General features: G+C 45.9%; 1 protein-coding gene across 1 annotated transcript in view; it reads right to left on the bottom strand.

The window, feature by feature from the left end:
• IVD (isovaleryl-CoA dehydrogenase) overlaps positions 1-27686 on the bottom strand; it is a 919837-nt gene that overhangs the window by 836474 nt on the left and 55677 nt on the right. Inside the window, exon 3 of the mRNA XM_069637537.1 lies at positions 14068-14157. Coding sequence (XP_069493638.1) covers positions 14068-14157 — 90 coding nt within the window. The remainder of the gene's footprint in view (positions 1-14067; positions 14158-27686) is intronic.

Below are 27686 nucleotides of genomic sequence, written 5' to 3'. Positions count from 1 at the left end.
GTTTTCCTCTTCTCCTTCCCACTCTTCCAGAAATATTTATGAGTGTTATACGTGTCAACGACTAAAGCTTTTTTTCTCCTGGCGTCGACTGGGCGGGTGTAACGGGTAGTGCTGTTTTTCTGAACTCTTGTGAAACCGACAGCTTGTGAGACTGTTGCTTTCCACTCTTCTCCTTAACCGTGCGTGTCGTATCCTTTGCTTTGTGCATTGATGTTGAAGACTTGACCCTTTTACTACTCATGTCTGTTTATGTGCCTTTGTGGCCCGTAGATGTCATGAATAAAGCTTCAGGCTCTAGAAGATTTGTGGCCCCCTTTTTTGTTCGCAAGAGAAGCCGTGCTCATAAATGTTCTGGCCCTTTAAGACGAGGACTACCAGGTGCATGGAAGTTGGCTTGGCAACGCTGGCGTCCCGTCACTTCCTCATTGCCCCGCCTCCGGGGTGCTGCTAGTGGGTTCACGTGATCACTATGCGCTCACGTGATTGTTTAATAAGCGCCGCCGAGAATCACTCAGTGCTTCTGAACTTCCTGGTTTCCAGTGGCGTTACTTTGTACCTTGATTCTTGTGAACCTTCCCTCCCTTTCCCCGCCCTTCTTGGAACTGCTATCCCGTGTATCGGACTTCGGACTGTCCCTGGATTGTGCCTGTCTTCTTCATCCTTGGAGTTTGGACTTTGTTTGCTGCCTTCATCGCACTACTTTGACCTCGGAACGTCCACGGACTTTGAACTAGCCTACGTTTGCTTGCCTTTTGGATTGCTTCTCTTACTAAGACCCTTTGGAACTTCTTCGAATCTTGCAGGCTTTTTGGGATTGCGACAGACTTCTCTTTGAACTACCTTGGCTTACGGATACTTTTGGATTTTGGTTGTGGATTTGCCTTTGGATTTGAAACTTTGTATGTACTTTGAACTTGGCACTGCCAGTGATTTCTGCTTAGGTGTCCTCGTTCCGTCGGGGTAGGCTCTGTTTGGATTCCCTGCATTCCTCTACGGACCATCGACTCTTCGTTGCCTCAGCTGCTCCAGTACAGCTTCCTTCCCGGTAAGGGTGTATTTTGAGCATTCACTTTTGGTAATCATTAGCCTGCCAATTCCACTCGCTAGCATTTATTGTTGTATTTCCTTATCCACAGGGGTAAAACTGGAAGATTGGTTGGCCATTTCCTTGGGTTTGAGAGTTCTTAACTCAAAGGTCAGTGCTTTGTTATTTATTGCTTACACTGTATTACTGTTTCGGATTGTGGTTAACTTACATCACTTTCCTTGTAGTCGCTTCCAGTCTACCTATACTCCTGTGTCGGCGCACCTTATCCTGAGTACTGCAGCCATCTTGGTCTTCGTTTGGCATCCTATCTTTTGGCTACTAGATCGCACTGGTTGTTTATTTCCAGTCAGAGGGGTATAATAGTCAGAAGAATTCTTCGGCTACACAACGAGGGCAATATTCAACCCGGAAAGTAGATCACCAGGCAATTTCTTCATATCTCCCCTCAAATTCGAGTCATCGGCGAGGGGGGCCTGCCACAGTGCTTTTTAAAAGCACCGCTTTGTTTTGCTGTAGGGGGTCGGTTTGGACGTCTGTGTGTGAGCCCCGACCTAGAGTTCCGTTGCATGAGTTCCAGAATCGGAAGTCTCCAAAACAGTGGGCCTCATTACACGGAAGGCAGTAAGCCATGGCGCTATTAGCACCATGGCTGCCGCCGGTACCTTACCGGGTCCGCCTTGGTGGATGGCGGAATTAGCGTCATATTCCAAGGTGTGTGCGGGCGCTAATTCCGCCATCCACCATTGCCCCTTCACATTGCCAGTCAGCCCCATAGGGCTCCATGTTAATGGTGAAGGTGCTAATTACGGTACCGCAAATTGCGGTACCGTAATTAGCACCAAGGTCCCTTTGCGGGTCCCGTACTTAACGCCTGTAAAAACCAGGCGTTAAGGGAGGACCCGCAAAGGGACCTCGTAGTAAGGCGGTAAGGGTTTACCGGTACCGGTGCCCTTACCGGTAAACCCTTACCGCCTTCCGTGTAATGAGGCCCAGTGTGTAAAAGGCCCAGCGCACCCGAAGAGTTTTCGGTTTGAATTGTTGCCACGCACGGCAGCAGTCTTCGGCATGGTCCTTTGGGAGACAGTTGTGTCTTTCTCCAGGTATACAGGTTTATAAATAGCCCCCACTCTCCCTACTGTACACCCGATTGTGTCGATTCGAAGGAATCTCTCATCCGACTCTGCCTCGATGTCGATTTAGACGTTCCGCATGCGATGTGTCGATGTTTCACTGAATTTTTCTGCCAACCGATGATGGACAAAAAGCAATTGGAGGACATTGCCGTGTTTAGTGACCATGGGTACCTGTACTCATAGGACAGGGATACTGTGACAGGAACGCCCCCGTCGACGCCCCTTTTTTTCAACTTCGAAAAACAAAATGTTATCCTGAGCCAACCACTAGAAGGCGGACTATGTAAAGCATGTGAATTTAAGCAGATTTACAAGCTCCAGAAAAAACCTTACTGGAGTTAAATCCCCAAACCTGTCTCATAACACGCTACCACCCACTTTCTGCTCATCTACCTCTATCACTTGCAACTTGTTTAAAGTGCGGACCCAGCTCAAGGGCAGCGGAGCACTTTACAGGGTGTAGGTAGCCAGCATTTGGGCTGGCATATTTTAACAGTAGTGCAGTACTGCGAGTTGTGGTCTGTGCATCCATTGGTATTAGTCCTTGGTCTGGTGTCAAGTTTTGAGAAATTGCCTTTTTCCAAAAGCTTTGTATTGTATTTGGTTATTTATATAGTGCTGTTTCCCCACTTGTGTGCCTCAATGCGTATTTTTTCCTTTGTTGAACACCCTTGGGGACCATAGTCGATGTGGTTGGAAAATTCTAGGGGGATTAGTTTAGGAGATGCATGTGTGCATGTTGCCGTTCTAGGTCTTGGGTGGCTGGCAAGGCTCGACTAAGCAGCCCAAGAGAGGTCAGACATGTGGGGGTGCTATTGAAGGTTAGAGATAGATTGCTAATGTTGAGAGAGTTTACATGAGGTCGGCTATACCAAATTCCTTTCGGGTGGTGGTCTCCGCATGTTAGTGGTAGAGGTACATCAGGTGTTTCAGTCTTGACGGCCATGCGCGCACTAGACCGGATGTGCTTAGCTGTAGGCGTATTCTATCATGCATGGATGCTTGCCCGTGCCTGCGGCCTGTGTCCACGCTAGCGGTGTAAGATAAATGTACAGTAGGCTGCGAGATTGCTCGGGTGGGGCTATATATGTCCAGGTCTAGAATTGAGGGGCCTATACCAATGGGCCTAGCTTTCATAATCTAGCAGGTAGTCTCATATATTATGAAGAGATGTAGGCTACACCTAGATTCGAGAGTCCTGTATAGTGGGAGAGAGGCCTACACCTAACGGTGCAATTTGAGAACAAGGCTAAGCATAGCTAGATTCAAGAGTCCTGTATAGTGGGAGAGAGGCCTACACCTGACAATGCAATTTGAGTACAACACTAAACACAGTTGGAGCCTACACTTAACAATGGAATTTGAGTCGAAGGCTAAACACAGCTAGATTTGGGAGTCCTGTATAGTGAGTGAAAGGCCTATGCCTGACAATGATAGGCAGATGGACGCTACACCTGGATTTGAGGATTCTGTAGAGTGGGGAGGGCTAGGTTTCACAATATATTACACATACAGTAGACATCGATGGGTCTGGATTGAGTATCCTATATAGCGGGAGAAAGGCCTGGGTTCTGCAGTGAGTGGGTCTTAACATATAACAGACAGAGAAGGAAGCTACACCTAGATTTGAGAATCCTGTAGAGTGGATGCGACGCAGGCTAATGTTCACAATTCTGTCTAAGTGTGGCACATGCTAATATTTACAGTTCTAAGAGTGGGACTTGCTAACATTCACAATTCCATCCAAGTGCCGCACTTGCTAACCTTCACAGTCCTATCTAGATGCGACGCAGGCTAATGTTCACATTAGTATGACTGTAGACATTAGAGGCTAATTCTTATCTAAATGTGACACATGTTAATATTAGTCGTTCCGAGGTAGGGTAATGTAGAGTGACAGGGGTTTTCTGGAGTAGAGTAATTGCTCTACTCCCCACCCATCCCATGACACACTTACTTTGGTGGTTGCTGCCGGTTGATGGCTGGCCACTGGCTTCCCCTGTTGACACCTGCATACACTCTCTGGAGCTGCCTCTGTTGGAGCTGCCCTTTGCCTCGGTGCCCTTAGCCGCAGAGGTTGCCAGGCAGGGGGCTGGCCTGGGGTGTCCATGAGGGTGTGATGGAGCAATCAGGGTGGGAGGGCGGAGTGGGAGGAAGGCAGAGGGATGATCAGGAAGCGGCGGGGGCAGAGGCACCACACGTTCAGTGCGCTCAACGTGCTATTTAGCACAGGTGGAAATATTTTTTAAGGGGCACAAGATGGCGAGGGTCAGGAGACTCTTGCCAGGTCAGCAGCCCACGGCCACATGGTGAAATGGCTATGGCTAGGTCCTCTCCCGCACATAGCTAGCGCTAGCTCACTTTTTCCTATCTGGGCCTGCCACCTCACATTAGCTTGCAAGCGGACACTCAGATAATGAAGATGTCAACTTGCTCTTCTTGCACACCTTTAACCTGCAAAACGATTGAAACCTTCTTCCTCCAATAACAGGCCATAAACATTTTAGTATTAAGGAAAAGACCTTTACTCTTGCACAATGTTTTAAAAAGAGTCAATTGCCACTGGAAGGCATTAAGGGTTTTACATATTAAGACAACATCTTCTGCAAAAAGCAGAACGTCTTATTGTCTCCGCTCCTAGTAATGGTCCATCTGCCTGTGCCACCGCTATATCTAGATCATGAATACAAAGAGAAAAGAGCAGCTGGACAAGGACACAGCCTTACCTTGCTCCCTTGGGAAATGAGAAAAACGTTGTGATTCTTCAACCATGCCCCGACGTACAAAGGCATCATTTTTCTTATATAAAGACTGTACTGCGGAGATCAGCGGGTATAGTACTGCAACCGCGCTCAGCGAGTCCCAGGGTTTATCACGGGGTACAGTGATGAAGCCAGTTTCCAGATGTACAAAGACCAAGTATAGTACCTTCCTGTTAAGCAAAACAAGCTTCTGCACCAGCAGGTACAAGCAGAACACATGTTCCACCGTACCCCGCTCCTTTGCAGTAGGAACCCCTTGTTGGTCAAACCAACTACCTAGGCGTCCCAGTACTTCTTTCACCAACATGTTTTGAAGTGGAGTCAAGCAAGGATAGTGTACCCAATTTGCAGGGTCACCTCTAGCGTCTATTATGTATAAGCTCTATCTCTGTTAAAGACCAAATCTGTGGGCCAATTCCACGCTTTTTTAAGAGTTTAAAAAGGAAAATCACCAGAAAAGGCCCTTAGCTAGCATATTCAAGCCTGAACAAATGCAATGAAATGCAGTCATGGGGTTTTATTTAACTTCTGGTTTTTAAGTGCACCTAACATTTGTTGGAGGGGGACACTATACCTTTGAACCTGTGTCCTGCTTCGCACCAAACTCACCATAAGGGAACATACAGGTGTCAGAACCTGACTTCCTGTAGAGGTTTCGAGAACAAGCACTAAGGGTCACTGAAAGGTGGAAATGCTAGACCGAAAAAGGTGATATCCCAAAGTAGCCTACCATGCAAAAAACAGGAGAACAGCTCTTCCCCAGTCCACAGCTATGAGGATGACGTTCTGTTCTTGAAATGCAAGTTTGTCTCCCAATATCTAAGATATTAAGGGAGAGGGAATTAGTATTGGGTGCTCTTCAATCCAAGAACCCAACTCTCCCTCCACCAAAATGCCCCAGAGAGGGTACTTGAGGTTCTTGAAACACATCAGCGAGGCATGTAATATAAAAGAACCACAAGAGAGCTTAGGATGTAGGAGGAAGGGTTCAGAGACTAAAGAGGAACCATTAACAATAGGATTTGGGTGGTGGGGAGGGTCTCGCTATGTGATGCTAAATCAATATTTACTGCATGCTTCAGGGACTAGCAAACAAACTGAAACAAACAAAACAAAAGAGGTAATGGCTGCAAGGTTTCAAATGAATTGTAACCTCTGGCATTGCTCTGGGCAACCATCCAGACCATCGTTGTTCAGTCTACCAAGTGTAAGAAACTCATGGTGGCAACAGTAAAGAGACAAGTGATCACAGTTCAAGGGTGTTTATTAAACTGTATAATGGGTGAGAAAAACACCTAATCTAAACCTAAATCTAAGATGGGAGCAAGCTAAGACCATTAAATAAAAAGGCAGTCCTAGTGGCGTCTTGTCAAATAAAAGGGCCTATACTAAAAAAAGAAAACTATTGCCAATACTCATCATCCAAGTTACAAAATAGTGTGGCATAATGTTCACCAAATGGTAAGTCAGGATGGTATGGCTGGGGTCTCCCTTCCCAACATTTTTAGCACGGGACAAGGCAAGACCTCTCAGCACAGCACACTCCTGGGCCTCGCCAGCACGAGGTTACAGTTCCTTTTAACGATGCCAGGACCTCTTGGGGACAAGTCTCTTTTCTGCAAAGTCTCTTGACTTAGAAGGCCTGCTGGACCATAAACAAACAAAAGTTCCTTTAGTAATCTTTCACATTGGGCGTTTGTTCTTCGCCCCTTGGATCCACCTCATCCGGGCTCTGATCCTTCTTGCAATGTTAGCCTCCCTCAATCGGGTTGATTATGGACTTTCAATCAAAACATATCATTCAAAAGTCTCAATGTCTTTATAAACAACTATTCATTGTGGACATCCATCAGCCGGGTATACACTTGTCGACACAATGTTAACCGGAGTATCACGGTTCACCCCCAGTTCGCAGGCATCCCTCTGTCAGGTTCACATTTGCCAATTTCACAGTTCACTCAGTTTTCTCCAATGTGTCAAAGACTTTCGAGTGTATGAGGGGTTTTGCTCAGCTGTCATAGGACCACTTTGACACTCCACGGATGCTTCTTGTAGTTTATACAAAAAAGAAAAAGAAAAAAAAGAAAAAAAAAATATTGCCAGTCAGAATCCTTAGAATGGGCCACTCTCCTTCTGGACCTTTAACTAGGGTTTCTTTAAAGTTCAAACACACAAGTTCTTTGTTCAACAAGGTTCCCGCCTGCAACCATGGGCCCAGCACAGTTCGGTTTACCATCAGTCTTCTCCGACTCACTGGCTGTGCTGAACTGTTGGAGTTTGTCTCGGGCGTCAAGGACGGCACCATGGCAGCAAGCGCTTCTCCCCGCTTTGGCCATCAGCGCGGAAGGCGCTGTGTGCCGTTAGCACCCGTCACATCACACGCCAGCTGGATTTCCCGCGGAGGCTTCGTGGGTCCGAGTTGAAAAGGGCAATTCCTTCCACGTCGTCCCTCCAGGTCTACATGTCTTTTTCCTTTCCGTGGGTTTGAACGTGACTGGATTGATTACATTCTGTATGGTATATGGTCCAAAACACCTGGGCTTGAATTTATTGGATGCACATAGAATGCACATATAATCAAGATGTTTCTGTAGAAACCACACATTTTGCCAGATGGAGTAAATGTGTTCTTGTCATTATGACAGTCTGCACATTTCTTGGCGAACACTTGACTCTGGTGGAGATGATCACAGGTCTGAAGTTGTTCATGGTGTGGATCCATTCGTCGGCTGAGGGTACATTGGTGGCTCTCGGGGATTCAATGGGTAGCACCTTTGAATGCTGTGCCGTAATAGGCAATAAACAGAGAGAACCCTGTGGAAGAATGAATCGTATTATTATACGTGAATTCAGCTAGGGATAAAAAAAAGTAGTCCACTCCTATTTGTTTCGGCTGCAGTAACATCAGAAAGATTGTTCAAGGTTTTGGTGGATTCTCTCGGCTTGTCCATCACTCTGGGGGGGTGATAACCTGTGGAGAGAAGTACATTCACTCACAAGTGCTTCTGCAATGTTTTCCAGAACCTGGACACTGAGGTCCGTTGTCTGAGATGTCAGGTAAACCATATCATCAAAAAACTGTGATCCGGGAAAGTTGTGCCAATTCAGCAGCTGTGGGTATTCCTAGCAGGGGTTTAAGCAGGTCATATTAGTAAAAGAAACCACAACTGACCACATGGTGGCATCCTTTGGAGGTAGGGGAATCAGCGATAAAGTCCACACTTCCAGTATGCCACAGAAGAGGAGGTATCTATGGGGAGTTGGTAAAGCAATCCAATGGGTATTTGGTGTAGGCTTTTAGCATAGTTACAACTCTTGCATAGCGTTACATATTGAACCATTAGTCTTAAACCATGGTTTCCCACCATATATATTGCAGTATGGATTTAAGGGTCTTTCGTTCTCTATAGGGTCCCGCCAAGAGGCTGTTGTGGCATTATTCCATAAGCTGCACTTGATTTGCAGTTTCAGGAATCCAACTGTAAGTCATGATAAATAAGTCATTCAATTTCATGATGTATTTTCTCTTGAAGGAACTGTAAAATGTCCTTCAAGGTCTAGAACAATTTTAAGGAATCCAAAAATTGAGAAACAGATGTGGATAAAGCTAAGTCCACTTTATCTGGCACTACAAAATGAAGAACCTATTCTTTTTGATCAGGGTTGTGAAAACTCTGGGATAATGCATTCACCTTAGTGTCTTGTTGGCCAGGTTTATATCAGACTCTATAACCGAAGAGAAGTCGTGCATCCAATTGTCCCAACAGCGACTGGAGCGTACAACACCTGCATAGACAGCAGAGAGTGAGGTTTCACCAACGGGTACAGGGGCACCCAAGCCCCACTCAACGTAGACATACATGCCTCCCGCAGACCCAGCGCCGAAGGATGGAAATCTGGTTCATGCTCCTCCTCCAGATCCGAGGATACTGAATACGAAGCTGGATCCTGTTGAAGAATGTCTACCGGGAGCAACAGCCCGAAGCCAGCCCCAGACTGCCACGGATCACCCGTCGGCAACAAACCAGCATCCGTCTCCAGCTGCGTCGTCGACAGCAATTTCGGGCCACTGATCGTCACGGCCGGAGACGGAGCTGATGACACCCAGTCGATGAAGGGAGTGAGCACTGCACCACAATCATCGACGACGGTACCTCCGTCGACAACCTCGTCGTTGACCCTGAGACCTCCACAGGCCTGGCCTCGTCCGGCAACGCCGGCCGCGTGGTTTAAGTGCTGGAGCGGTGTTTGGACAAGTCTCAGCTGGAAGAGGACCAATGCCGGTTCTTAGACGACAAGTGCTTCGAAGAGGACTGTCACCCACACCTTCTCTACCAACGCGGACTTCTGCGTCGACCTCTCAGGCCCATCAGTCGACGCTTTGGGCTTGTCCGGTCTCGCCGACCTGGAGAGCGAAGAGCTACTCGCACCTTTGGACCGATGCGACTTGGATTCAGAGGAACCATCTTTCCCCCAACTCCAACGCTGGCACCTCCGTGTGTTGCTTCTTGGCAGGGGGATCCGCGGACATCGCTCTCCGCTATGTAAACGCCTTCACTGCCGGAGCCAAAGACTTGCTTCCCTGGGACTAAACCTCCAAACCCGGGTAAGTGCCCTCGTTGAGCCAACAAATCAGCCGGCAGTTGCGGTCTTTCAGCGTTTTCTGAGAAAACCCACGACAGATCTCACATGCATCCGCCAAATTATTAGGGTAAAGACAATACAGGCAATCTGCATGGCTGTCCCCCTCAAAGACCTTCTTTAGGCCGCAGGTTGTACAAGGCCAAAACAGCGATTTCTTCTAGCCCACAGATGACATAATGGCCGAAGTACAAATAGCATGTGTAGAACGCAAAGAGTAGACACAAGGTGATCCAACTCTTTAGAGATGTTGAAATCTGAAAGGAACGTCCTATTGGTGTAGCCTAAAGCACTCAAAACGGATATTGATAGGACACTAAGGTGTCAGAGTTTTCCATAGGAAAACGCTAGGTTAAAGTTACCGAGGTTTCCCAGCCTGACGACGGGAAATATTCACAGCATGTGAAGCCATGAAAGATCCAATGCTGGAGAACATAACACCAACGCAATCTCATATGTTTCAACTGTGTTTATTGAACAGTAAATGCGTGAGAAAAACACCTAATTTAAACCTAAATCTAAGATGGGAGCAACCTACAACCATCAAATAAAGAAAACGCTTTCCTAGTGGTGTCGGGTCAAAACAAAATAGCCTATTCTAATACCCCTATTGCCAAATCCTTACTGTATATAACAAAATGGAGTGGGACAATGATATGTATAACAAAGTAATGTTTGGGGAAAACTGAAATGTCCAAAAGGGTTTCGGTAGTTCAGGACTGCTGAACTAGTGTGCTCCCTTTCCAACGTTACATCACGGGACAAGGCGGAACAGGAGCAGGACTGAGCACCCCTTAAGTCTATAGGAAGCAGTTTCTTCAGAAAAGGCAGGCTCCCTCAAATCAATGTCCCTTCGTTGGGCTCACTCTCGTCTTGACAATACTGTTCAGTCACTATCAAAAATGTGGGATTCACTTGGCTTCCTTCAGTTGGGTTGACCAGAGCCTTCAAATCAGAGTTCAGTTACCTTGCAATTCTGTCACTTCAGGAAGTATTAATGTCTTTTTAAACATCCAATTGATTCACTCAGGTCCCCCCTCCTCCGGGCTCAGACCTTCCTCTGCAGGCAGTTCAGGCTTCCCTCAGTCGGGCGCGAGGCCCTAAACCGCCACCACCATAGTCATCACTTTACAGTCTTTCACAGTTCAAAGTACTTCCCAGTTCAACACGGACTTCCGATAGGCGATCACGTCTCGCCAGGTCACTCTTTTACATTGTGACAAGTGCGTTCACTTCACAAAGATTCAAGATGCAGTTCAAAGGTTTTACAACGGCCCCCTCTACCAAGGCCTTCTGGTATCTGCAGTCACATTAGCTTTCTCTTCCGTTTCACCTTTGTCAAAGATTTGAGTGTACGAGGAAGGGGGGTTTTGTACCCTTCACTTTACCTTGTTATGACCATTTTGACTTCACTTGCCTTTTCAATAACCATCCCTTTTGAGTGCTTCAGATCTGTTTTGCGGCTTCTCTCACACGCGTAATCTCGGCATTCTTCATTCTTGCTACAATGTATTTTCGCTCGTGAGTCCTTGAAAACTCAATGAACATTTCAAAGGTTAACGTCATTCTCATTCATTCACCAACGCAAGCTGGTTTCTCATTTCACTCACCGGCAGCGTTTGTTACAACTTCTGAAAGTATCCCTTTGAGTCAAGGCTCTTGGCCCAGCTCGCCTCCTTTCAGGTCCTCACACTGCACATGAAGGAGGTACCGCTGTGACCTTTTGCATCAACGAGGAATTGCCCTTTTTGCTATTCCACAGCGACCATAGTGGTCGATGGATGTGCATGCTCGCCCAACACCCCGGGAGCCCCGGTTCACTTTTTGATGTGGGGCTGACGACCCACTTGGAGATACAAGTTTTCCCCTGGCACATCTTCTCTTCTGTCCCTTGCCTGCTCAGTAACGCATACAGCATAAGCTCTGCCAGAAGCCCTGGGCAAATCACTTGCTCAGCCAGTCCACTCCTGATGTCTCAGCCTCTGGCGCCCAGACTACTGCAGAGTTTCCTCTGCTTCTAAGGTTTGCATCAACAGCTGCGCCGATGCTAAACTGCGGCAACCATCTGATGTGACACTCATAGAACGCCAAGTCCACAGAGCCTGGTCGACCTTTTGCTGATCCAGTGTATATGGTGTTTGCAAGTTTGCCTTGCTATCTCACATTGTATAACCGCCTAATAAGCAAACAATAAAAGGAAATAAATCCTTACGGACTCCCCTTAACACTCTTGTCCCAATGCAAGCCATACAGAAAGCAGCAGCAATACTCATTCTACACATACTATGGTGAACCAGAAGGAAGACTCAGGACTACATTGGGTCATAGTAAAAAATGTAATGCCCAACTAGCCCTATAGCTATGAGGACAATTCCCTACCTAGCAAAACAAAAGCAAAGGGAAGGGTGCACCTCAAGTTCAAAGTAAATAATATTCCATCCGATTCCTAAACAGCTAACTGGCCCTACAACTTTAGAAAACACACAACTAAAAGGAAAGAGGCGAGGCTTGCAAAATAGCCTCGGTATGGCTTCTCCCTGGCCCAACTTGAAATTGACTTGTTCTCAGTCTCAAAGTTCCTTTAGAACACCATGATACAGTCTTAACCCAGACTTCCTTGGTAGAAATTATAATTATCTTTTATATGAGTTTCATTCTCCCTCTTTTTTAAAAGAAAAAAAAATGGTTGCTTTCTTTTTTTCAATTTTATTTCAAATGTCGTGGCACTGGGACACCCCAAAAATCCTGTGGTGCTCTGGTAGTGATCTTTTTTCACAATTATAGTATTTAACTTAGGCTGTCTGCTTGTTCGGATATTGCAGGTTCCCGTGGCCTTATGCACCTGGCTAGCATTGCTGCAGAACACTTACCTTCCTTTCACTCTGTTACCCAGTAGCCTTGTCAGCTAGTCCAGCCGTAACATACACTGCTGGTACCTCTTACACTCTGTTTTTTGCACCTGGAAAGGTTTCAGTATTCTGTGAAACCAACCTCTTTAGGTCTCACTGGCATCCACAAATCTACAGCATCTGTGTTCCAGCCTGTACCTTCCTCGGCTTAACAGGCGCTTGCCGGGTGGAGCTCAATGACATGGGCTCCTCTCCAGCCTCTGGTCTTGGCTGCTGGGGGCCCGGCCCACCACTGCTTCAGTGGTCACGCCACCAGAAAAGACGGTTGTCTTCCAGTCGTGTATCTTCCCCGGACCAGAACTTCTTGCTCTGACAAGGCACCCTCCGTCCAGCCTCCATCTAGCGGGTATGCCTTCGTTCACACCACCGCTGGCTCCATGGCTTGACGTGGCTCCACCCCTCCATGACGACATTCCTACAGAGGCACACCTGTGCGCAGCGGTTGCTCTTCTCCCTCTGTAGGAGTCTCTCTTCTATTCACATTCCATTCTCTCATTAGAGAAGTCAATGGAACGCATGGAATTGTGTCAATCTTCCATGATCATGGCATTCAGGCGACGTTCAGTATTACCTGAAGCCAATAGTCCAATAAGGATTTTTGGCATTCCCTGTTATAAGCATAATCAACAAAGTCTTTCCAACATCCCTATGTGTAGAAAGGGTGGCTTAGACTGGGAGTTCCTTATTGGTATGGGAGTCCTTTTCCGCCCCAAGAGGGAAGTCACTCCCAGTGAGGTCCCACTTGCCCAAACCCCTAGGGAGGGTTTTGCGTAGCAAGTTCAAAGCGGGTGACTGAATTGTCCGATTCATCAAAATACCCCAAAAAACTCCACTTCACCCGAGCTCTGTCCCAGCTCTAGTGACTCTCCATTCTACAGAAAATTGCGTTCAAGTGATTCTGCATCGTAGACAATGCCATGTACCTAAAAAAAAAAAACATCCTACCTCCACAATAAACAAACCCACCGAGACAGCCCTACTAAAATCTCCTTAATACTGAACACCGCAAGGAGATCTGCACAAAAAAAAAGGCCTTCGCTCAACTGGCATCCAGAGCCTGGAACGCCCTCCCATCCCACATGCGAAACCCACTACATCACCATCTGCAAAGTACTCCAAATGTAGCTCTTGTCCCCATATAATCCAGCCACCATCCTCTATCGTAATCTTCCTATCATGTTCTGAAAAAATTTGAACTTCTTTTCTCCTCCTCTCTTTGAACTTTGTAAAGCTCTCCAAAATCTGTTGGGTAGGGCCAGTACTGTATACAAGTTTAAATAATAAATAATGCTTTAAGTTTGGTTAGAAACTAAAAGGAACCTAGCTCTGCCTCATGACCAGAATTCATGTGGAGGTCAGATAACCTGTCAAAGAAAAGCAAACACATACAAGGGTTCACCCGATGAAATACCTAGACCTGCAGTAGCTAAAGACACTATCAAACCAAACTTTTGCCTTTGGAGAAACAAGAAAACAGTATGCAATACTCTATATTGCCCATAGATTTAAGGTGAGTGGCCCGTCACTCTGGACCAAGAGCATATTTACCTCCAGACACACAGGGTGGAACTCACCTTCATGTCTTTGAACTCATTGCTTTGATCTATTTCCTGTGCCTTCGGGTATAAATGTTCTTGACAGAACCGGTGCATTGTTTGTCTGAGCTGAAAAAACGCAAAAATAAATCTGTAAATAAACCTGAAGCACAAATAAGCCTTTTTCGAGCTGAACATTTTTTCTATCCACTCGCAAAGTAAGCAGGATCAAATTCCTAAAGGAAAAAAGCAACCTAGTGAATTAATAGGTTTCGTAGAGGGTGCTGCTAGCAACCTCATCTGGAAAACTCCGTTTGAAACTGCATTCATTCAAATGCTCTTTTAGCTGTGTTATGCAGTGGTTTAAAATTACAATTACCAAATTACACGAAAACAGTCACTTGAGCATGACCCACCTAATTTGTGGCAGAAGGTTAATAAGTTTGTTTTACAAAGCACCCTTCCATCTATCTAAGGTATCATGGCAAAACCTTTTTTGGAATAACGCTCCTTCAAAAACAAGCATTGGCAATACCAACAGCGTGGGCTTTTGTGTAGGCATGGGAAAAGCACTTGCCAGGCCCAGCCGTAGTGGTATTAACTGCCCATTGGCGGTAGCAGGTGCAAGTACCTGGGCATCTAATAGCAGTGCCTGGCAAATGCCTAATACTTATACACAAGTCAAAACGGTTGGCTTTGCCAATGCTTGTTTTTAACAGAACTTCAGTGAAGGACACGCGTAGTGCTTATAAAAATCAAGTGACTGAAGGCAGACATGGTCAAGACGTTTTATTACACCAGTAGTGAGTTTACAACTCCGCTTTGAGTGCAAAGTTTGATGTAAAGCTTGATTCAAGGGAGCTCCAAGAGTTCCCATGAGCAGGCGGCTTGGGTGTGGGGGGACATGAACTCGGTGGGAATGGCCATGGCCAGTCAATGGCTGGTGCAAGGATGCAACAGAGAGAGGCTGACACTCGGGTGACATTTTTCACAAATATTTATTGAGATGTTAAAGAAAAACCTATCTGACCCTATCACTTTGAGGGGTTCACTGTCTGAACCAAAATTAAAATAACTGTAACAAACTCTGTCAAATAAATAGTCACCTTCTTGTGTCCATACAAATCTCTACCCCTTAAACTCTCCAACTAAGGAGATCTAATAACACAAAAGTTCTCCTGGTGGGTGCCAAGAGGGTTACCAGTCATTTGGTCGAAAACCAAATGATCGAATGCCATTTGGTCGAATGCCAAATGGTCGAAAAAATGGTCGATTTTTTTATTATTTTTTTTATTTATTTTTTATGGGGGTTTCCCCCAACCCACCTTTTTCTTTATTATAATTTTTTTTACCAACCGAAACGAAAATATATATAAATATATATAAATAAATAAATAAATAAATAAATAAATTCAATTCAACCTTTTTTTTCGGCCAATTGGTATGCGACCAAATGGTCATTCGATCTTTTATTTTCGACGAAATGACTGGACACCGCCAAGAGTACTTCTTGACAAATGTACAAAAAATTCTCAAGTCAAGGGGGAACGACTACCTGCCCCTGACGTTGATGTCTTATTTAACAAAGGTTCACACAAAGCAAATAGACTGATCCAGGAGAATAACTCCCTTCTCCTGGATTGGACATGGACTTGAACGTCCTTTCACAGGGCCAGGGGGAATAGCTCTCTTCCTCTAATGCCCTCCGTTACACACAGTCATTCAATAGCGTTGTAGGCAAACTTCCACTCTTTCTCATTGGTATTCCATCTTTGTCTGGCTTCCAGACCCCCTTCACACTTCCTTCATCAGGGTCCCAGAACCTTCTGTTGCATTCAGCGGACTTCGCTACCCCACTGAATTGAGGACTATTTTCTCCTTGACTCAGTTCTTTATTGTTGGTGTCCTTCACTCTTCCCTGGTGGTCAGTGCGCTTATTGTACAGCCACTAGGACGAGCAAGAACTCCTTGGATGCAGTACTGTTGATGGTAGGGGTACTCGGCCCTTCCCTGGTGGTAAGTGGACTTATTGGTACGGTCACAGACGAAAAGAGAAGCTTGAGCTTCATGTTGGGCCTTTTGGGGTCCCCTGGGCACTGTGGTTACCAAAGGTTTGAGGGGAGTTAGTCTTAGCCAGCTTTACTTGCACCACCGCTTCCCCTCTGGGTCTCCTGCAACACCAGTTACCCTGATTTGGGTGTAGGTGCGTCACCGGGGCTTCCAGGGACAGGGGTCCTCCTACTTGCTTTTGTGGGCTCTTCAGGCTGCTTTTCTGCTGTCATGTGTCGATTCCACAGACAGCTTTCCTTCTTCAGGTCTGCCAAACAGTGTCAGATGAGCCCTGCACTCCCAGCCCATCCCGGCTGGGCTTGACACATTTCTCAGTCCATTTTTATACAATGTAGCAAGGTCTCATTCAACCCATTCCACAAGTCCTTTTTCTCTCTTGGTCTCAATCCTCATGCCTCCGCTCCGCAGGGCCACCTCATACCAGTACTTTTATAATTAGCGATCTTCATGATTCCCATGTTCTTCTTCGTCCTGGCATTTGTGGTCACATTGAGGTCTCCTATATTAGAATATTTCATGGGTCTACAAAGAAATTAGGATAATCCAGGAGGAGAAAAAGCAGAACCAAAGAGAAAGGTTTTGAGGTGCTTCTTGAACCGGAGATGATTCTCCTCAAGTTTCAGGGAGGCAGGGAGGCTGTTCCAGAGGGAGGCTCCAGCCGAAGAAAGATCTACCACCAACTCTTTGCTTGAAGAAGCGACTGAACCGGAGGGAGTTGGAGGTGGATGAACGAAGAGCTCAAGAAGGAAGATATTTAGGAAGAGAGAGTTGAAGGTATCAAGGCCCCGGGCCCCAGAAGGCCTTGTGGACAATGCAGAGGGTTTTGAACTTAATCCTCACAGCCACTGGGAGCCAATGGAGATATTTCAGTCCTGGAGAGATATGATCCTTTGGTTTGAGGCCAAGGACAAGTCTTGCAGTCCTGTTCTGGATGAGTTGCAGAGGGCGAAGAGTAGAAGCAGGCCGATTTAGAAAGAGGCTATTGCAGTTGTCCAGCCTAGAGAGAACTAAAGCTCTGCAGACAGTGAGCTTCTGGGGGAAGGAGAGGATAGGAAGGATACCTCTGAGGAGGTGCAGCTGGTAGTGTGACTTCTTAGAGACGTCAGATGTGAGGAGAGAAGGAGAGTGTGGAGTCCAACAGATGACCCTGAGGTTTTTAGCCTCACAGGTGGGAGCACAAAGAGGGCCAAGAGAGGCCGGCCAGAGTGGCAGGAGAGGAGGGAGCGGGTGTGCAGATGAGGAGAATCTCGGTCTTACTGGCATTAAGGCAGAGATCATTGGCGACACACCACTCTTGGATGGCAGCCAGATAGTCAGAGATGAGAGAGGGAGAAGAGGTGGCTGAGGGTAGCCTGACAATGGGCTGAGTGTCATCCGCATAGCACTGGAAGTTGGGGCAGAGCGCGGCAATGCGGTGGCCAAGAAGTGCCAGGTATTGGTTGAAAAGCCAAGGAGAGAGGTTGAGATGAGGAGAGGAAGGACCCAAGTTGAACTTGGAGGGTCAGAGAGGAAAGAAGTCAGCCATGCCAGGGCCTGACCTGTGATACCCAGGTTATCGCGGAGACGGTTGAGCAGGATGGCATGGTTGACCGTGTCACAGGCAGAAGAGAGATCAAGTAAGATGAGGACACAGGGGGTGTTGGGGTCAAGGTTGGAGAGCAGGTCTTCACAGATGTTCAGGAGAACAGTTTGGGCTTCTGCTAGCTCTGAAGCCAGACTGATGATCATGGAGACAACCAACATATTCAGTGTGAAGATTGAGCTGGGAGATGGCCAGCTTTTCCACGGGTTTGCCCAGGAAAGGAGTGATGGAGATTGGGCGATAGTTAGCCGGGCAGGACGGATCGGCAGAGCAGGAGCCAGGGAGTCAATGTGGTCCTTGATGGTTTTGGAGGAACAGGGATGAACCTGTTTTGACAAGACTTTCATAGATCGGACTTGTCTAGAAACCTCGTCTGGGGGAGAAAAGGGGAAAGGCAGAGAAGGAGGGAGGAGAGGTGGCAGTAGAAGGGTCAGAGGAAGAGCAGGGAGTAAAGGGAGGAAGGGGAGAGGAGGAGAGAGAGAGAGGACAGGATGTCCTGAGTTTTAGAGATGAAATGAGAAGCCAGTGCCATGCAGAGGGCCCTGGGAAGGGACAGGAGAGGTTGAGACTGTGGCAGGCTTGGCCCAGTTCCTTGCAGATTTGAAAGAGTTCAGCCGAGCTGTTAGATGCCGCAGAAACGCGGGCTTGGATGTGAGCTCTCTTGTTGGCGAGAAAAGAGTCGGTATTGTCTTTGGAGCAGGCGGCAGGCCAGTTTGTCAGAAGATGTACATGAAGCACGCCATTTCCTCTCTGCCACCCTGCACTTGCATTTAAGGGTGATGGGGTCTGGGTCATACCAGGAGTTGCACTTGGCTTTGGACTTCAGGCGGATCCTCATGACAGGGGCAAGAAAATCAAGAGTATCAGATATAGCAGAGTGGAGCATGGAAAGGGCTATGTCACTGGTTACCTGGCCACATTCTGATCTTGGGCCCAGGTCCCCTCCCCCGCCAGTCGCACACTGCCTTCCTTTCAACCCCCACACTTGGGGACTGTTTCAGTATCTCTACAGTCCCAATACCAGCACTTTCGTCTGCACTTACCCTTGTAGTTGCCACCTGCTCGCCGTAATTTTTACTTATTGATATTTATTCTATTATCCCATGTACTGCACTGTCCACTCTCCCTTCCCCCCTGCACTTTTCCACTTCCCATGCACTTGTGCGATCTGAATGACACCTGGCCTAGTAGGATCGCTGTCCGTTTTCCCTCTGTTCCCCCTCCCTTGCCTCATCACGCCTTGAAACACTTGTGTATAGGCACGTTATAAATGCCTTATATCATATATCATAGGAAAGAGGGGCTAGAGTAAGTGTTGGTGCAATGGGGTTTACTGGGTCATACCCCCAGGTAGTCGTCCTTCTCCCCAGGAGGGGAGTTTCTCCCCATGAGATCCCCCTGCTTTTAACCAGCCCTATGGGGAATATTGGGTAGCGGCCATACCTCCCTAGCCTCATGGGAAAGGTCTCCCACCTGGGGAGAAGTGACAACACTTATTGACCCGTCACAGTGGGAAAATAACCAAACATCTACAGGCTGTGTTTGCCTCTCCGCATATAAACAAAAAACAAAATGAGCCACAATGTATTTTCAAAGGTAGATTCCAAATCCCTTTATATAGGTATACTAATTTGTTCCACGCTTCACTGTGAAGGGTTGTAATTCTTTGCATTAAATACGAGACTGTGTAAATAATAATTTTAATTCAAGTGGACAAATATCAACAAAATTCTTAAAGGCAGAACAGCTTCCTTAGTAACAATGTGGTTCAAAGCCAATGCATTTCAGAGCATAGCTCCATCTTCAAAACTTTAGAGATCAACTGGTGAAGACAAGACACTCTAAACAAGCTAAACAAGAGATGGGGACACTACGTAAAGGAGCATTTCCATACCTTCATTGCAGTAATTGTGGATTTGGCCAGAAGGAAGAAACAATCACCCAGGAACTGGGGAAAAAATAAAACTCAGACTATGGAACGTGTGATACTCAAAACATTGTCTACTCAATCAAATGTCTGTGTGGTCTATACTACATAGGCCAATCTAAGAGAAAAGCGAAGCTCAGGTGGAATGAGCATAGATCATGCACAAGGAACAGCAATTAATTCAGCTGAGGCAAGACATTGGCAGGAGAAGCATCATAAGTTGTCACAAATACGCTTCCAAATTGTGGAAGTAGTCTCCAGAAATAATTCACATGAAAACATACACAAAAGACTTGCTCAAAGGGAATCCTTTTGGATTGATCGGCTGGGAACACTTGCGCCGAATGGGATGAATGAGGAGATCAATCTCCTATGTTACGATTAACATCTTGAATTGTGTATTAAATGTTGAAATCTTGTGTAGTAAACCAGATTTTACTGTGAGCTATAACTGCACGAAGAAAAGTTGTATACGCATGTATACCTTTTTGAAATATATGTATATACCTTGCATCCTGTACATGACTGTACAGAGCAGAGTTGCAGTGACAATGTATTGTATTGCCTTATGATACATATGCACCATTCTGGCAATTTGAAATCGATTTTAGGATTGCCATAATGAAGGTATAGGAACACATGGGTCCTTACAGTTGAGTGGGAAGAAGGGATGTAATGTAATGTAATACTGATGAGTTGATCACAGAACATTAAGGGAGGTAGTAATTAAGTAATATCATCCACACAACATTTGGAACATGGATCCATCTGGCAATTCCAATGCAGATGACACACGTGTAAAGTACCCGACAACACATTTGACATTATAGATATAACAGACATGTGCATATGAGTGTTTCACAGCTGCGTGCACTACAATAGTGGTCATACGTTCCGAGAGGGAAGGATATTAAGAGTTGATGGTGTTTAGGGATCACGCCGCAGTATTTTGAAAACAGAGGTTTTAATCATTTGCTTTGTTATCGTAATCCTACAGGTATATTGGAGTTGCTATTTTTAGTAACCAATATTTGCCACATGTCTTTGCAAGTGCAAAAATTGATTGCTTTCTTGGGCACATTATTTTCCATGTGTGCAACGGACTAACGTGGTAAGCCACTTTGTGAGCATGCGTAGTCAGTGAGGTATCATCGCTGAAGTGTATGAAAGAATGTCCTTTTTCGCAACCACAACAATATTTGATGAATCACTATGAGGTGAAAAAGTGCAGGACTAAGTGGAAAGAAGTTGGGATTACAATATGAAATTTGGTCTAGAGTTAAAATATATTTTATTTCCATTAGTCGGAATCGGAAATGTACACAATGGAAATGGAAATGCGAATTACTATTCAACCCCCGGGAGTCATTTGACTCCAAACTTCCATAAATACAGAGTCAAATCTCATCAGAGGCCTGCTTGAAACCCTTACATAGGAAGTAAAATGACTGTATAGGATCTAGTCTACAGTTGTTTTGCCCATCTTTCATCATTAAACAAATAAGTCTACCCAAGGTCCCTTAATGAGCAGACTTATAAATTAATAGAGCATTGCTCAGAGGTATAACCGATGCGAGTGTCATATCCTCAAACCTGGGATCCTTTTCTGCAATTCATTTAACAGTTAAGGAAGATGGAGTGGCCGTTGGAGGCTCTAAATACTGAGTTCATGATTATGGTGGAAAGCTTTCGGTAGCTGAGCACAGAAAGGAAACGGTTGCGTTTCCTAGGCTGTTACTAGAGGATATTGTCCTTGAATGCTTTGGCGTGCTGGAGTGAGGAGTCGACAAAGGGATGGCATTTTTACGATAATCTTTATTTAAATAATAATGAAAAAGGCCTACCTTTCCCTATCCCTAAAGGGGTTGCTCAACCTAAATAAAGAGTAACTTGGTTGCATGCTCTTCGTCTGGGTGGTTGTCGAACTTAAAGTGTCTGTCCAGTCGCGCTATATAGAGACCAGCCTTAACCAGGGAAGTTCCTTCCCACCCCCAAAAAATGAGCCCTGCAATACTCACTTAAGTTTTTTAGCGCTGGCCTTACTGAAGGTTCAGTCACACAAATCCCCACCTTACCCCCCCCCCTGTTCCCACAGTGAGCCAAGAACCAGGCCGGGTTTAGGACATATATTTGTATTCATTTAAATAAGTAGTAATATAAATCAAAATAACCTACACATGGCATCTTCTTTGTGGCTCACAAATAAAGCACACAAATGACAATACTTTTCCCTTTTTTAATTTTTTTTTTTACAGATTTTGCTTCAAGAAATAAACTTGTCAATGAACAAAAGTTATTTACATGTACAATTTCGACTTTTCTGCCTGCTGAAAAGGCGAGCAGTTGGGTTTATAGATTGGTACAAATGCATATGGCAATTATGATTTCACCCACACTTTTGGTTTAAAATAAACACAGTGATTTAGCGGTTTGTTTTCAGACCCCCACCTCCCTCCTTGAGAGGTCTGTGTTGGAGAAGTTGGACAGTAAAATTGGGAGTATTTGAGAATTTCGGGTTTCAGACCTCTGTGAGAAACCTGAAGGTGACTCACTTACTAGTCCCCGAGGATCTGACATCCAGGTGGCCAGGACATGGCCAGCGCTATTGGATCCAGTTCCTGTGGGTGGACTAGTGAGGGCGGATCACCTGGATGGGGGTCCTCAGGGAGTTTCTTCCAACACCTTTTCCCCATCCTACTACGTGGGACATTCGGAAACACCTCCCCACCCCCCAAGTCTAGCAGTTCAAGAGGAGCGGCGAGAGGCTGACAAGGAGAGAAGCAACCTTGCCCTTTCTGACCCAGACCTGCAAGACCTCCATGGGAGGAAACATAAGACAGCGAACAATAGCCCAAGTGTGTTGCAGCAGATGTCAACGGTACACAGAGCGTGCCTATGCGGATATGCAGGACAGAGGGAATGCCTGTTACCGTGGTACCGGCCTGGACTCCAGATATACTGAAAAGCCAAGTGTTTCATCACAGTCAGTAAGTTGAGGGGAGAACGATAAGAAACCAAACTGTGTTGAATGAAAGTCGCACACTGAGGAAAGTTCAAATAACTGTAAATTGTTACGGTAAGATGAGCTGCAGAGGGGTCTGGCGCCACGTGGGTGTTCACTCGAGAGACTCTAGTTGATACTGTGTTGAATTAAAACTACTGATACCAGAAGACCAAAGGGTAGCCACGAGTAAAAGGTCAAAGTGGTCATATCGGTGTCTAGCAAAATCCCTGTACAGTCTAAAGTGTTTGACCGACAAACCACTGAAATTATGGGGGAAGCAAATCCTGCATCAGAATAAAGTCAAAGGAATTGTGAAATGGCAAGAGTGAATCTGGCAGAGGGATGTCAAAGAGGGGCGAAGTCTAAAGACCCAAGAAACAGTGTATTGACAAAAGTGAATCCGGCAGAGGGATGTCCACCGTGAACTGTTTAGAAAGACGTCACGACGTGAGTGTCACCGATCAAATTGTTCTGAAAGGCCATATTGAATCCGACAGAGGGAGGCTAAGATTTGAGAAGGGTCTAAGCCCGGCAGAGGGGAGGGGCGGGGGGTCCAAAGGGATTCAGGAGGTGGAAAAACAATCACCCCATCGACACATGAAGGCATTATAGGAAATCTTTAGAATACAAGCCAGACTGAACCAGACGGAGGAAGGTCGATATTGGAGAGGGGTCCAAGCCCAGAAGAGGGAGACCCAAGGGTGAAGAATCATCACCCCAAGTACGATCCAAAAGAACTTTTTGTTTGTTATTTGAACTGATCAGATCCTCGAATGCAGGAAAGACAACCTCCAGAGATCCTGTAATTGATGCAAACTGTTTGAGGGTTCTGCGCCCGGAAGAGGGTGACCTAGGGGTGAAGCCATCACCCAAAATGCATTTGGAACAGAACTTAACCACTGACGGTCCAGGTACGTGAAGCGGAACTGTTGTCTTGTGCCAGGAAAACTCAAGTGTGCTGTGCTCAGGAGTCCCGCCTTGTCCTGTGCTAAAAATATGGGGAAGGGAGACCCCCGGCTACCACATCCTTATCATTTGTGAACACTTATTTCTTTCTTTCTTGTGAACCCTATCCCCCACTCCTTTTGTATTTAGTGTAAGGATTGGCAATATGTTTTTCTTAGTATAGGCATTTTTAATTGACATGATGCCACTAGAACTGGCTTATTATTAGATGGTCGTAGCTTGCTACCATCTTAGATTTAGGTTTAGATTACGTGTTTTTCCAACCTACCTATAAAGTTGAATAAACATCCTTGAACTGGGATCACTTGTGTGTCTATTCTTGATACCAGGCCTTCCTTACACCTCCCTCCTCTTAAAGTCCTGTGTTGGGGAAGCTGGACAGAAAGATTACATAATTAAATTACAGTCTATAGTTTTTGGCGCACACTGGGAATGAGCTTTGTTAATTTCACAAAATCACCCGTGGTGTTCCTAAATTCATATTTTTAGTTAATTAGGCTAATGATCTACACAGTTTTGCCCCCGACCCACTGTAAAGGGAAAGGATTTAAGGCAAGCAGACTCCCCAACCTTTTGGTTTCCCAGGGCTCAGTTCTACTTACATAGGAAGCCTCTGTTTAAGTTCAGGAAAGCCAGCTCCATTTCAGGTCCCTCTTGGAGGATATGACAGGGGTCTCGTCACTCAACTCAACAATGGCCCCCCCAGCACTCCACCATAGGACCCAGTCAGCTTTTAGGTCTTCCCAGAAATAGAGAGCTGCACCCAGAGGCAATCTCTGCAAAGTCTCTTTTTGGGGTTTCCTGGCAGTTGTCAGATGGTAGGTTTCCAGAGCTCTCCTCGATGGTACATTTCGAAAGGTCTGTCTCACTTTTTACTCATAGTGCATCCACTTTATATAGCAGGGAAGAGGACATCAAGTTTACAATCTTGGGGAGTACCCTGCAAGAGGTCTTGCGAATAGGATTGGGCAGTTACCCTTCTCTCTTCTCCCAACTCCAGCCCATCTCTAAGGACTCGCTTAGGAGTCTGGAGCAGACATATGGCAGCTTCATTTGTAATCCCCATTTGTTCTCTTGTCAACTTTTTGACATAAACTAGTTATGTGGCAAAACTTCATAATTTTACTAGCAACTGCCATAATATATATATTTTCTGATTCAGCTAATTAGGGGGAATTTATTGAAACAACAGCTGGGTTCGGACCTTGTTGCACAGCCGTTTGGCAATTTTCCACCATTTTTCCAAAAAGCATAACAGTTAGCAACATGTAATGTATTACCCATATTCCTAATTCTACCCTCCACCAGCACGCCAACTCTTGCATTCGGGACATGTTAGAAACAGCATGAAACCCATCTTAGATGGCCATTGCAGTTCCCCGAGTCGCAGATGGCTGAATTTTATGTCACAAAAATCGTCTGGAATGTATCTAAAAAATGAAACATACATGTGATCAGTGGGACTTGTGGTTGCTGTTATTTGTCTCTTTGAAGTTGGTTACCTGAAGTTGTAAATACCTCGGATGCACCAGCTAGAGCATTCGGCCTGCTTATACCTGGGATGCACCAGCTAGAGCATTCGGCCTGCTTAGAACTGCCCTTTCAAAGACATTAAGTCTAGGGAAAGTGTTTTCAACATCTCTTAGCAGGACACATTTTATTGCAGTTGTAAACAGTTGCGATGCCAGCGAGGCTTTTAGTGGGCGGGGGTGTTCTTTGTTAATTTTGCCTAGAGCCCCACTATTCTTCCTTGGCTGAAATGGACTCCCATATTGCATTTTCTAACATCAGCCTTGATTCCTTGACATACATAGTGTTTTCAGGGTCCACTTTGCTTTTGCGCTCAAATTACAGGGCTATTTCTTTCAGTCATTAATATACTACACTTTTAATTATCTGCAGTCTGCTTTCCTGGTGACAAGGGTGTCCGATGGTCACAGTGCATAATGCATAATGCATTTATTTCTCAGCCAGTAATGTGATGTGCTTTTCCAATCTGCCCTTGGATTACTTTTTTATTTTATCCTGGTCTGGATTTCCCTTGCAGAAAGACACCTGCCTAGTCTGCCTAAATAGACTTACAGGAACTTTGCATGGCAACCAAACAGCCTTTTCTTTTCAAATGTTTTGCATGTGAAGCATAATCTACCTTACTTTTTGTCAAAACACACACCATGGGCCTCATTACGAGTCCAGCGGTAACCGTGCTGCAAATTCCGGCAGGTTACCGCCGGACTCGTATTACCATTCCGCCTCCGTCATTGCTGGAATCATCAGGGCATTACAACCCCGGTGACCCAGTAATTCCGTAGGCGGAATTCTGTTAATCCCCATTCCCATGGAGTCCCATAGGACTCCATAGGAATGGGGAAGTGGAAACACTGGCACCATGCTGTAATGGTGCCGGTGTTTCCATGTCCGTCTGCAGGCGGGTGGTGTTAAACCCGCCAGGTCAGACCTGGTGGGAGTGACACCTCCCGCCTGCAGGACTCTTAATCAGCCGGTCCGGAAAGAACGGTGGTGGCGGATTTACCACCACCATTCTTTCCGGACCGGCAAGGTTTAATGAGGCCCCATGTCTTTTCCCCGACGTCTATGTTGGCAGGAGAAAATATGTCTCATGCCTTGCTTAACCTGCAAACACACATGCAAAGCAGTTTTTTGTGTCAGTGTTTAAAAATCCAGTTTTTCATGTGAAAGGGACCTTTGAATTTCTTCTTAGTTTGCAATTTAAAATGCTGCTTTTCCTTTGATAATGACAGGCAGACTTTTTTCATATGGCCATTCAGTTCTGTTCGTTTGAGGCCTTTGATTACACCCCACGGTCCTCTGTCCAAACTAGACTACTCGAGCCCTACCACAAAAAAAAAAAAAAAAACACACACACAAAAAAACACAAAAAAAACACGACATTAACATACATAGTTCCAGGAGAATGACTCTGTTCTCCTGGTTCAATGGGATTAGCCCTATGATCGTATTTCTATTAGTCTTTTATAATAGTTCAACTTATGACACTACCACAAGGAGGACTCCTTTCTCCTGGTCCAACAGTTCAGCAACTACCATTTTCTCCTGGTCCACTTGGTCAGCCTCCAAGCTGCTGTTTTGTAACCCATTTGCCTTTGTTTAAGATTAAACAATTATGTGGAAACCCAGGAGAACGACTCCCTTCTCCTGGTTCATCCATTGGCCTTCTTTGGATAACTTTCTGCAACAGTTTTTATCAACCTTTGCAAATCTTCACGGGCTTCTCTCAGGGCTTGCTTAAAGGTCATACAATGCTTTTGCTTTCAATACACAATTATTCCTGGACTTGCTTTACTTTCTTCTGGTCAGGGGGAACTGCTCCCATAGTGTCCTTGGTTCCTTCTAACACTCTGACAAACAAGACTGTTCTTGTGGCACTCTCTAGACTTAGTGTTCCTCTTGAGGATAGAGTGTTGAGGGAGACTACTCCCGATATGTTCTTCTATTTTAGTCTCTGACACAACAACAGAGACAAGGAAGATCACAAGTACCAAGCGTGGAGATTACATCACAACTCTGGAGACAAGGGAGTTTACTCCGGATGTCTTCTTCCCGATTCAGTACATCTGGCACAATTACTGAGATGAGGGAGATTATTCCTGATGCCTATTTTACCCTCTGCACTTCTGGCACAAATACTGAGATGAGGTAAATTATTCCTGTTGCTTTCTTTACATTCTGCACCCTTACCCAATCCCCTACCGGGTCTCCCATGACTCCCGCCACCTCTTCTCTGGTGGGGGCACATCACCAGTTCTTCCTGGGGTGTTGGGTCACAGCATTGCCACAGCACTCTCCTTGCTTCTCTTTCCACTCCCCGCTGCTGTGCTTTACCTCTGCAGCGTCCCCGGCCAGGAGGCGTCGGCGCAGTTAATCCACCACTCTGTCCACCACCTCGAGGTCACTCCACTGTCAGTCGGTTCCCAGCTTCCAGTCAGGCCCGCTCTGCGTCGGCCTGCTAAGTACTCCTGCACCCTGCTATTGGCATACTCCCGACTGGAGGTTTGCTTCTCCGGCATAGCTTCTTGCTTTCAGGTTCCAACTTCCCAGGTCATTCCTGCTTCGCCTCTCATGGAGTC

This window comes from Ambystoma mexicanum, chromosome 14 (genome assembly GCF_040938575.1).
Source record: "Ambystoma mexicanum isolate Mex_15411 chromosome 14, UKY_AmexF1_1, whole genome shotgun sequence".
In the NCBI taxonomy this organism is placed as follows: Eukaryota; Metazoa; Chordata; class Amphibia; order Caudata; family Ambystomatidae; genus Ambystoma; species Ambystoma mexicanum.
Note: the sequence above shows the minus strand (reverse complement) of the source record. Positions and strands in the feature narration are given on the sequence as shown.